Here is a 12412-nt window from a genome sequence, read left to right on the forward strand (position 1 = left end):
CATTCTAAAATTTTAGAAGAGAAAAGTGGGAGATTTTAAAACAATAATCGGGAGAATGTATTTCTTCCATTGACTTCTATTGACACAGAGTCAATTTCAGGCAGGAGACCTCTAAAATAAAAGCCATTTTTAGTTGATAAAATCAAGAACTTCTCTCCTAAATCTGGTCTATTGGTATGTATGATATAGTATTGACCTTTAGCTGGCATTCCTAGTTTTTTGCCCCAAGCTACCTACCCCTCAGGACAACACTTTTTCCCCATTCAACATTACAAGTTTTCAACTGTTCCTAAAAGTAGTTAGGAAATCTATAGCTTTCCCCAATTATGTTGGGGTGACGTTGCTCGTTTCCTAAATGATCTAGGACTGGGGTTAGGATAGTAAATGTGACCTTCCAGTGTCAGACACGCCCACTGTTACCCAGAGGGAAGAGTTCAGGGCAATAAACATGAATGCTGCCTTCAGAAGCCTGGACGTCCTTTATCTCTAGACTGACGTCCTATTGGTTCAGAACCGCTCTCCGCCTTCTTCGAGCCCTGAGCCGTCAATCTGCCAAGTAAACACGGCCGTACCCACGCTCTTCCTATCAGAATCTACCTCTCCCAGGTCGCGGAGCTCCCATTGGTCCGCCCTCACCGAACGCCTTCTTTCCATTGGACGGCCCCGATGTGGGTGTCAGCGCGTGCTGAGGGACGTCGCTGGGACTGAGGATTTGGCGCCAGGTTTGACGAGCGTCTGCGCAGTGACCTGAGGGAGCGCGCGTCCTCCTGTCAGAACCGGCTTCGCGCTCCAGCTGCTTCTCTGCTCCCGCCGGCCCCTCTCAGGGAAAGATGTTCGTGACCGATTTCCGTCGGGACTTCTACGATGTAATCGTCAGTCAGGTGAGGGGGGTCTGCGGCAAAATGGCGACTGAAGCTGTCAGTGGTATTGTAGCTCCTCAGGAGTGAGCACAGAGCTGGGAGCTACGCCAGGGGTGCTGGCTTGAGAGGGAGCTCTGTGGAAGCCCAGTGGAGCAGCTGGGTGTCATACATTGTGTCGCGCAGACTTGGGTCCCAAGCGCGCCCAGTTCAGCCCGAGTTGCATACTTAGCTTGAAACGAAGTGCTGCGAGGCATTTAACGCACAGCTGGGCGAGTGTATTGTTTATAAGAATGTTAATGACCCTCGAAAGACCTGCACTGTTACCAGAGTCTCCCCAGCGGGTTGAGTGCCTGCTGCAGAGGTCTATGATGTGGTCGAGTTTTAAACTTAGCTGGGTATGACGTCTACCCAGGATGGTTGTTGACATCACACATTAAATCTGCAACTTGCTGGTGAAGTTGACGGTCTGCCTAGAAGCTATTCTGCATGGACAGTAGAGGAGTGTGCCTGCCCCCCCCAGGAGGAGAGTGTGTCCAGGAGAAACCCAGTGTGTTGAACTCACTTGGGATAGCATTGAACACGTTTCCTCTATTGTCACTGTTCTGTTTCTCAACTCCATCAGTGCTCTATATAAGGACGATGCTTCTGTGCCTGTCTGCGTGAAAGCCTTTTCACACACTCAGCACTGCCCAAGTATACCTTCAGCATTCTGGCTAATAGGGAACCCAAGAGCAGATGCTTTCACTAGCTTCCTACTACTCAAAAAGATCAATAAGAAGATATTTAAATGTCCTGGTACAGCCCTCCTGCCTGTCCATTCATCCATCAGGTCTGACCAGTTCCGCTTGGAGGCGCAACTAGAGCCCAATTTCGGGGGGGGGGGGGGCGCTGAGCAAAAATTTCGGGGGGGCTGAACTTTAAGCAATAGGCAGAGTGGAGCTGCAGGGGCTCTTAGAAGGGGTGAAACAACAGCGAGGCCTCATTAACATGCAAATGGTCTTTTACAGACCTGTGAAGTGCTCGGGTGCGGCTGCTTTTTTGCCCGGGAAGGTGTCTCATCCCGGGCTGCCACACACGACGGGGAGGGGGGGAGGGGGGGCTGAAGCCATTTGAGTCCAATGGGTGTTGCGCGCCTGGCTTGGGTACATTTCCTATCCTTCTGACCTCACACGTCAACAGACCTAATCCAACATCGGTCTGCGATGGATCCCCTGGAACCAATTGAAAAGCCATCCTGTACCCCCGAATGGTCTACAGTGTCATACTACTGGTTATTTCCTATGCAAGTGCCAAATACATAATGTTGAGGCTATCTGCGTGCCAAATGAGTGTTTAAAAAAAAAAAAAAATTCTGTTCGTACTTAAATTGCTTGTGTTGTAAGCAGTTTTATTCTGATGTATGTGTAGTGGTTGTATAGAGAGGAGAGCAATGAAGTTAAATTGTTTTGCTATATCACATGACATGGCCTCTTGCCGCTCTTTGTTGATAGTGCCCAAACTATATTTGTTTTGTTTGATAATTTAGAATGATCGTTCCAGCTCTCCACAGTACGTTTTATATTAGCAGTAGTAATTAATGTGATATTTTAGAGGCAATCCGTCTAAAATGAAGCATTTCCAGTATTTGCCTCCCTTCGTAGTTGATTGATCCTTTTTGTGTGTGAATTGTGACTATTTAGGACATTGCTGTTTTTTTTTTTTTAAGTCGGGCCATTATTATTTACAGAGTATAAAGTTTTGATATCCCAAGAGACTTTACGATGCATTTTGAGTTAGTAGATCCTTTGCTTGTTCTTGGTAGGTGTGTTCCCAAACCATGATCTACAACTAAGATGGGCTTAATCTTGTGCTTTTGTTTTTTACCTTGGAAAGGAATGACCGTACTAGGGTAATCAATGCAAACAAATCCCATGCCTGTGAAGGAAAATAGATTTTTTACTATCAGCGGTAGGAATCTGTTGACGTAGCTATTTCTTTATTTAAAATAAATAATATATTTTGAGTATTTTTTTCTGCGTGTGAAGGCTAAATGCCCCTAGAAGCTTAAGACAGCGGATCAGAGAAGTCTGCAAGGCAATTCGTTTATTTCCCCAACTATTACTACATTAGTAGTTGAAAATACACTATTACCCATTCACAAGTGAGATTAATTTAACGATTGTAAAATCGATTGGAAGCTAAAGAGAGGCTATATATTAAATACTGTTTTGTTAAAATATGTAAAGTGATGGGTGCTGTAACAACTGAAACCATTTGCTTCACTAAGATGTTGCTTTAGTGATTGGAAGAACAGGTGTTCACAAATATGTGAGATGTCAATAAAAGTTATTCATTAGAGTATTGCAAAGTAATACTACTACTGCAGAGGTTCTTATTTTGTGGCCTGTGGGCGCCTCAGAATCTGCGAAGTGTTCGGGGGGCTGGGTGGGTAGTGGATCCATAGGACACTGACCATTATTTTTTTCAATAAATAGCCATAAGCATTTGGAGCGTGATAGCTGTATAAATATGGTTCAGTCTAGGAGATAATAGTTTAATCGAGTAATGGCACTATTATCTTGAAGTCTACTGTATTGCCTCCCAAATGTATTTGCTATATGTATTAATAACATTAATAGATTTATAAAAAAATAATCATAAACATTTTAAAAACATGTTTAGTCAGGTGATTGCTAGTTTAGGACCGAGACCATGAATGGTGGCTATTAATTTTTAAATACTCTCTAACCTGAACTGGCAATCCGCCAGTGGCGGCTCCTCTACTAAGGTGAATGAGCATTGCCCCACTGCTTTTTGGCAGTGTAAATAAAGGGGAAAAAATATATAACTCAATGTTATCATTTTATTTGTTGCTTCTGCAGCAGCTTTGCTGGCGTGATGGGGCTGCTCTGCTGACAGAGAAGTGGGAGCGGGCTGGTAGGCACTCTGTTGGTGCGCATGAATGTTCAGTCGGCCGTCTCGGGCCGGCCAAACAGTCCTGCACACTTTGCATGTTCTCCACCCAGGCTGCATTACAGCCTGAGTAGAGGACATGCCCAGCCCCCGTCTGAGCACCAAACCATGGTATTCAGACCAATCACAACTCTGCATTGCAGCGTTGTGATTGGCTTAGGGGAGCCCGGGTGTGCTTCCTGTTCTGGCCGGAGCAGAGTGAAGATAGAGAAGAGGCGCGGCAAGGAGGTACGTTTAATTTTCTTTACCTCCCCCACCTCCAGTCAGTGGCCGGCTGCCACTACAATCCGCTTCTGACTAAAAACAAATTGCATCTGCAAATTTAGAGCCAGTGTTGTAAGCGCTGGGTCATCTACTCATGTATGCACAGATAGACTGCCCAAAAGGCCCTTCCAGGTAGCACATTCTCCCGTTCACTGTGGACACAGCAGTCACTTGCAGACTACAAGTACCTGCGCTGCTTGTATTGGGAAGTGGCATGTCTACATTTTTTCTTCCCAATAGGCGTCATGTGCTCTGGCATAGTGAGCACTTGGGTTCTAGCGTTTATGAAATAACTCTTTCACCTTTCGGAACAAAGGCATGGTCTCCAGCTTTGTCCTTAGAAAAACAGATTGCTTACCTTTGTCAGAGTCCAGTGAATTTAAGCTGAATTTTACACCGGTGTGTATTTGGTCTCATATATTTCAATTTATGGTTGCAGAGGAAAGTCTATGTGCTGAAGTCATATATTATATACTTGTGTATTTTTATTATTGCTGAGGTACAAATCCTAGAAATAGCTTTGGGATCTCTAGCTTCCAGGAGTAATTCAATGGAGCTTGCAGAAGCCATAAGGTTAAGAGCCACTGTCATAAAGGATGTAATCCAGAAGTGTGGTAGAATGCCAAAAACTCTTTGACAGAAATTCCGTCAAATTGATTTTTATCTAGGCAATAAAGTGAGTAAACCAACCAAAACACATTTCATCTCATCCAAGGTTATCAAAAAGAACCACTCCTATCTGACCTATATTTCTTTACCAAATGGCCTCCATTAGGCTCATACTAAAGCGTTTGGTGTTCAACCAAAGCGATGCACAGGATCGGACTGTAGCAGAATGACCCGTAGAAACTAAGGAATCCTCAAGATATAGCCTTGAATGACAGAAGGCAAAGTATGCTCCTCTGAAATGCTGCTGACATAACTAATTGGAGAGCACGTGCTACAAAATACATCAGGCGGAGTCACACCAAATAGGAGAGTGGAATCTGTCCCTCGCATTTGGAATAGCCCTATCGGTCTCAAATCAGTGGGACCATATACGCTGAAGGGAGAAGTACTTCTACTTTAGTATTCCGCACTAAGAGAACCCCCATTCACCTATGAGATTTCCTTGTAAATTAAGAGGTCCTGACGAAGGTGGTGACCATCTCAAACTACCGAAACGTGCGTTGACCGACTATAAGCGAAAACTACTTATGACAACACACCAGTGGATAACCTGTAGAATAAATCTTATCACTGAATTTAAGATTGAGTGTATGTCAGTCCAAATAATAGGAGTCCCTATGATAATGTACATTTGTTTTGTGTATGAATGTGTTGCGTGTATGAGATGGTTATGCTTGGCTAGTATGATTGATGGATGTTTGTGTATGGGGTGATAGGTAATGCATTTTAGGATGATATTTATTGCAATGTAACTGTCATTTTGTCTTTGTTCATGACATATTGCTTTTTGTGTGTATTAATGACAAGGAATTACTGTATTATGTTTGTCCAAATTATATTGATATGAATTTATATAAAAAAAGTTTTCACACGTGTAACAAAATTACTTAAAAAAATATTTTGTATATTCAAGAAAAAGGAAAAAAAGAAAAAAAAAAGTGTATATATATATATCTCTATCTTGTCTTGAATATGTAGTCTGTCTGCTTGTTGTATGGTGCACCTGCCTTTAGTATGAGCCTAATGGATTCCATTTGGTTAAGAAATATAGGTCAGATAAGTGTTGCCTTTTGATAACTAATATTTCCCCCTTTACTCTTGGACTGTATAGTTATCTTAGGGGGGGGGAGGTGGATGTACCTTTTCCTCGTATAGATATCATCCCATCTAAGGACCTTCTCAAGGATGAAGGAAAATAATATTGTATAATTTAGATTTTAATAGATGACCCGATACTTGCAGTGTAGAAAATATATAGAAGTTGTAAATCAAGTGAAGTGCGCAATACATGTTCATACAAGAAATAGAACATTGGCAACCAACTGTGGGGAGGGCAAGTTGATAACTTTGGATTCTACTCAAACCCTGCTTTTGTCAGAGGAGATATTCACCTCGGAAACAATACCAGGTATTGACGTAGAGACTACTTGCCTTTGAATCCCTTGTCAGCCCCAGATGATAGCAGAAGGCCCAAAGAGTGCAGGTCCTCAATTACTTCTCCTGGGATTTCTCCTAAACCCCCGTTTTCAGTTCAACCTGAGGCAATTTATAGGGGGGATTGACTCGAGTTAGCATCTCGAGTGGAGGCAACCAGTAATTGCATAGCAATTGTGGGGGAGTGTGTTAATAATTCTCCCTCCTGACTTGGTTTATCACACTGTAACAATATATCTGTTACCCCCCTAGGGACTTCCATCTTTCCAGCAGCTACTTTTGTCCGGAAGAGCAAGGCTTCTCCATCGCATGCTCTTCCGCCATTACTTATGGCAATTGATTCTGGAGGTGATTCACCAGCACCACTTAGTGATCACTTTATCTGTCTGCAGGATAAGGTGGAGGCTGTTGGGCCCGATCTGAGGATTATGAGCTGGAACATAGCAGGAATTGCCAGGAAAATAGCTCTTCCAGACTGGAATACCCAGGTGGAGCCCTACACCATATGTATTTTTTCAGGAAACATGGAGCCTTGAACCTAACTATAAGGTCGGCTATTCAACATTTTTTACCTGCAGTTTTGCCACCATCGGGGAGGGGTCGGCCTTCGGGGGGCCTCCTCATATGGGTGAGCATTTCCCTGGGCTGCAGCATCATCCAAAAACATAGTATTTCACCTGATATCCTTAGGATTTCACTGAGAGGATCAGGCAGCGTGAGGTCTTTTGACATATTTAATGTATATGCCAGGGGCACCAAAGGTAGCTCTTTATCCCCCACAGTAGCACTGTTGGAAAAAGCTCTTAGTGATACCTGTGATGGCATACAAGTATTGATTGTGGGGGACTTTAACTGTACGTTTGAACCCCTTGCGGCTGAAGACATTCTAGATGTCACTGAGGATGATTCCAAGAGGGCTATACCCATATTAGCGATCCAACCAATTAAAAGATGGACACAGAGGGCGATTCAGTTGAACGCTATGACCCTGGAGTATGGCTTACGAGCACTAAATGGCAGAACTACTTCAGATCCTTTGGTCGCCCACACGTACAATAGGGCGAATCACACGTCTAGGTTTGACTATATTCTCCTTGATTTATCTCTTTGGCGATTTGTCCTAGATATGATAGTAATACCTACTGTAGACAGCGATCACAACTTCCTGTCTTTAACCCTAAAGCATCTATGGGTAAACCATAATAGCTTAGTTTCACCGTGCAACCTAAAGTCCACATCTATAATTATTCCATCTAATTGTGGTAGGCGCCTTAAATGGCGCAAAGTTGCCCTAGATGAGGCAAAAGTTCAGGCTATAGGACAACTTGTGGATGCCTTGCTAAGTGAGATGGAGATGTACTCTTTAGAACATTCTGATCTCTCGAGTTACGTCACTGTTCCAGGAGACACTAAAATCGGTAGGTAATCTATTCGTGGCGCATACATATGGGGGTAGGGCAACAGGGCGCCAGAGGCCCAATGTGAAGCAGGGATGGTACACACTCAAATGTAGACAGAAGAAATCTGCCCTAATTGAATCTGTCAAGGCGAAGTTACAACCCCTGAGGCAGCAAGCCAGGAAAGAATATAATTGGGTGGTTGCAAAAGCCAACAAGCATTTACAATGCAATGGTCTCGGCATTGTTAAAGTTAGAGCTATTGGCATTGCTCATGACATTATTTTTGTTTGTTTTTGTTTTTAAAACATTTCAAGAAACGGCATTGTTATTTACAATGTCAATAGCTTAATCACTCGCAAATGCGAGACCTATTGCATTTGCACCCACACACACAAAGCCACCACACACACACAGCCACCCACAGAGCCACTCACATAGAGCAACCCACACACAAATAGCCATCTACAGAGCCACCTACACACACACATGCAGTAGCCCACTGACCTATTTACATTATGTGCACTTTGTGGTCTGCATGGTACATGTTCTGTGCTGCAGGCACATTAACCCTATGTGCTACCTTTCCAGGAGTCAAAACTTCCACTAGACAAAACTCAGATCTCTCTCTAGGAAGAACATTAAACACCAGAGTCCTCATGACATTTTTATTGTTGCCGAAAATTGCTGGAGGCCAGGAAGGAGGCAGCAAGCGCTTTTAAAACCTTAATTTACTTGCAAACATAATGTCTCCACCCAAAGTCAGCGCCCGGTCTCACCGGTTGCACTGCCCTAGAGCTGGCCCTTCTCAAGGGTCCTGTGACCTAAGTGACAGTCACTGTTGTTCTTGGCTGTGCTGCTTTATAGGCCTGCTAGCACGACTGGAGGTGAACTTCAGTATGGATTGTGGTGGACAAACCTTGAAGGTTATCCCAGACTTGCCAGTGCTAGGGTCCACCTGCTGGTGCTAAGACACCAGCGCTTCTAAGGTCTTGCGAAGCCTTCTAAGGTCTAGCATGGGATTGTGCTCTCTCAGCAGAGTCCTCTGCTGGACTGGTTATTAAGGCTGAACGTGGTTCCCCAGTTCCAAATTCAGCAGCTCTGGCCATAGTGCCACATTGTCTCCCCCACTGAACACCATACTGTCCCACTGAGAAAAACTCACACTGCCTTCAACTACAACTCAATTGCTGCCGGCTATAAAAACCTGGATGAGGCTCAATTTAAATGACGCAATAGACGAGCAATATGCGGCCTACAAAAAAAAGTAACATCATCCTGGAAAAAGCAAACACTCATAGGGGAATGCAAAATTTAGCAAACCACGTGAAATGCAAGCAGGAACAACATTGTTACCTTAACGCTTTTACACTCACTATTCAGAAATCAGTGAGTGCTTATGTCCATTGCTGATAACCTTACAAAACGTTAGCAGTATGGTAAAAAGACCACATCCCTGGACGCAGAGCCGCAGTACACATTTTGTTTTCTAATCCACACCTTGCAGTACCTCCAGGATTTGTGCACTAGTTGCAAGCCCAGGGAAAACAAAGACAAGAGAACTAAAATAGCGCTTCACTGGCAAAAACACCATCAAGAACAGAGGGTTACCAGCTCACCTGGTGCTCACGGTGTGATGCTGGCTCTCCACCAGGCGACCGTGTGACACACCCTGTGGTTTGCCAGGTCCAATAGTACATTAATCTTGAATTACAAATTGAAATGCGCTCCAAAGGGGCTGCCGCAGCTCACTTCTGCCACTGATAATACCAGTTATGCAAATCTTGTTTTAATAATTCACAAATCCGTGCAACTTTAGCTGAGCAACTAAAGTTGTTTTCCAACACAGTTTACTTGAATTGCTCCAGGGAAATTATTGCAGGTAATGAAAAATAAACCATGCGCTCTTGACAGATAAAAAGTAATGTATTATTAAGGAACATCTTTACAGGCTCTGAAAAGGTCAAACAATTTGGACAGAGTAGGGGGGAAACACAACGCTTTTGCTCTTCTAGGCCTGATGATCAAAATGCCACATAAACCAGTAGTCATGATAAATAGCCAGGCTTGGAACCTCCAATCTGGTGGTTGCAAGCCGCTTTCTGCATCGCTCGAGTTAACCCCCTGAGATTTCTCACTGGCCTGTAGAATTTGAAATGATTTACCACGGTGTAAATAACATGCCTCCAAAATGCTCATGTAGTCAACAGATCAGCAACGTAGCAAGTGTATCATGAGCCCTATTGCAAGAAAGGAAAAAGCCCCTTTTACACCCTGCTGGGTAGTAAAAAAAAAAAAAGCATTGGCATAGCCAATAGGTCTCGCTTTTGGGACTTTATAAGTGTTTAGCCATGCAACAGTTGATGTTGCACCAACGATATTGTGTTGCATAACTAAATACTTATAAAGTCCCAAAGGCGAGACCTATTGGCTATGCCAATGCTTGTTTAGTTAGTGGTTGGGTGTGCTTGCCTGTGAAACCCCACTGCACCCACCTTTGTAGTTCAAGCGTACTTGTTATACTCGGGTATAACATTTCTGCCTCACCCCTTTTCAAATCTACTAGCCCCCACTGCCTATCTAAATTAATGGTCAAGTTGTAAAAAGGACATTGCTTTTGTGGTAACTTAAGTATAATACCTAAAACTTCAACCACCCATTTTCAGTCTGTCTAATGCCTTTCTCAGTGCTGCATACCACATAACTTACAAAAGAAACCCCGCAGTAGTTTTCTGAGAGATAACGGCACGTAGTTCTACAAAAACGTGATCTTGATATCCATAATTTCTGAAATTTTGCATTGATTTTCAAACTCATTGCACAAAACGCCAAATCAAATGACTGTAGAAGATAAATAATTGAGCTATACGCAGAAATTCAGGCACTCAAAAGGTAATCAAAAGCCACCCTAAAACTTAAACCAAGGGGTTCATTATTTTTAAAATGACATATCGCTGATTCAGACTGCAGCAAAATAGGCCACGTATTTGCCAATCAACTGCATCTAAACAATTAGGCTTACTTTAAACAATTTAGGGATCATGTCCATACTTCCCACAGCACGCATGATGGTACTAGGAGAGGATGGGGTTCGTTGGCTAGACTGCCGACTTTGGTGCTGGAAACCAGGGTTCGAGCCTTGGGATCGCGTCCACGTCCTGTGATTCTGGGCAAATCACTTAATCCCCCCATGCCTGAATGTGTAACGTAACCGGTGCTCATATAAAGCGCCCCAATTCCTTCAGGTCGAGTTCGCGCTATATAAAATATACAAAAAAAAAACAAAAACCTAGAGTTCACCTCAAGACAGCGCGTGGATACCCTTGCGGATGACACAAGAGCTCTACAAATCTACTGATTGGTTTATTGAAGACAGGGAGAGAAACGTTGTTACATGTTGGAGATTGTAAATGCTAACCCTCAGCAATCCATGTCCTCATCCCACAAACCAGTACTAGAAGCACCATCGGGATGCTGTCTTCTTATAGCACCCAGCAGAGGCTGGGTCGGTTAGTTACAACATTCATGTTTGATTCCCCCTCCTGTGAGTCTTAATAATCCTCATTAATGATTGGGTTGAGGGACTTGGATGTAATGTACTTCTCATTCGTAAAATAGTCACTCGTGACAAAAAGTCCACTGTATGTAGAATAATTTTGCGGACGACAATGCCGTATAGCCAGGCAAAAAAAAATTGTCATTCGAGTTTAAACTTTAGAGTAAGTCGGTGATATCAGTGCTGTATTTATACGCATACTGAGGTAAATGGGACCACTGCAACCGTTCGAAGATGGCACTCGCTGCTCTGCTTCTCCATGAACGCCGGTAAAAGGACCCATTTCAAGAGGGACGTTTCTATTACGAACGGACGCAATACTGCTCTGTCATCGACCCGCCCCCTTCAGCTAATAGATATGTCTGATTGGTGTATGACTGGCTTTCCGGATGCATGACGATCTATTATTCGTCAAAATTCTCAGGGTTCAATGTGACGTTTCTTCCAATTGGTGGAATCGGCTTGTGAAATGAAAACAGACTGTTTCGGTTGGTGACGCCGCGCCCGAGTCGACTACAGCTAGTATCTGCTGCAGGGAACCGTTTGTGGCAAATTGCCCACGGTGGCTTCACAGAAACCTAAAGTGAGCAGGTCAAGACCGTAAGTGTGGTTAACGATGGGCACCGGGGGTGCTAAAAGTGGCCGGTGAGGACGTAAAAAAGTTGGATTGGGGACCTTTTTATGGTGCAAGTGCCTTTGGAGAATGACCACTCAGCAGTTTGTACAGGAATCAGTCAGCGCAGGACGAGAATATCGGGTCCCCTGATGGAACAGGCTGCAGGGAGCTACAACAGAAACACTGGTCTCGAGCACACCACTGCCTTTCTCCGAGGCGAAGCAGAAATGCCTCGGAGAAAGGCAGCGGCGGTTTCAAATTCGGGGGCGTGTTTTCCTTTACTCTCCTCTTGCCATTGGCTGGAGGAGATAATTAGACTTCTTGAAAAAAACACGCCCCCGAATCCGAAAAGGACGGGGCCTAATCGGAATGACGGACCTCTTCTCCAATGGCTGGCCAGCATTCAAGAGGCCAGCCAATGGAGAACAGGGGAGAAGAGGGGCGGGTTCAAGCCCCTCTTCTCCAAGTCATTAAATTTCGGATCGAGACTGCGCAAGCGCAGCCTTCGAGCCGAGACCTAAAAAAGAGTGGGAGGATGCATATTGGCATACACTTAGAGAGGCCAGTGCTGGGCGGGATGCAGGTCGTTTTTGGAGCGCTATAAGGGCAAGGAACAGGCCCGATAGCGAACTTTTCACTTGGAACATTACTGGGCAGACCTGGT

The 12412-nt window shown here is 44.1% G+C and overlaps 1 protein-coding gene across 2 annotated transcripts in view; it reads left to right on the forward strand.

Annotated features, from left to right (window-relative positions):
- The first annotated feature begins 669 nt into the window (after positions 1–669).
- CDC45 (cell division cycle 45) overlaps positions 670–12412 on the forward strand; it is a 433910-nt gene continuing 422167 nt past the window's right edge. The window contains exon 1 of one of the 2 annotated variants that reach the window (XM_085633419.1): positions 670–881. In XM_085633419.1, the coding sequence (XP_085489545.1) occupies positions 831–881 (51 nt within the window). In that variant the 5' untranslated portion in view covers positions 670–830. The remainder of the gene's footprint in view (positions 882–12412) is intronic. The other variant, XM_085633420.1, reaches the window with a different exon arrangement.

This window comes from Triturus cristatus, chromosome 11 (assembly GCF_964204655.1).
Source record: "Triturus cristatus chromosome 11, aTriCri1.1, whole genome shotgun sequence".
In the NCBI taxonomy this organism is placed as follows: domain Eukaryota; kingdom Metazoa; phylum Chordata; class Amphibia; order Caudata; family Salamandridae; genus Triturus; species Triturus cristatus.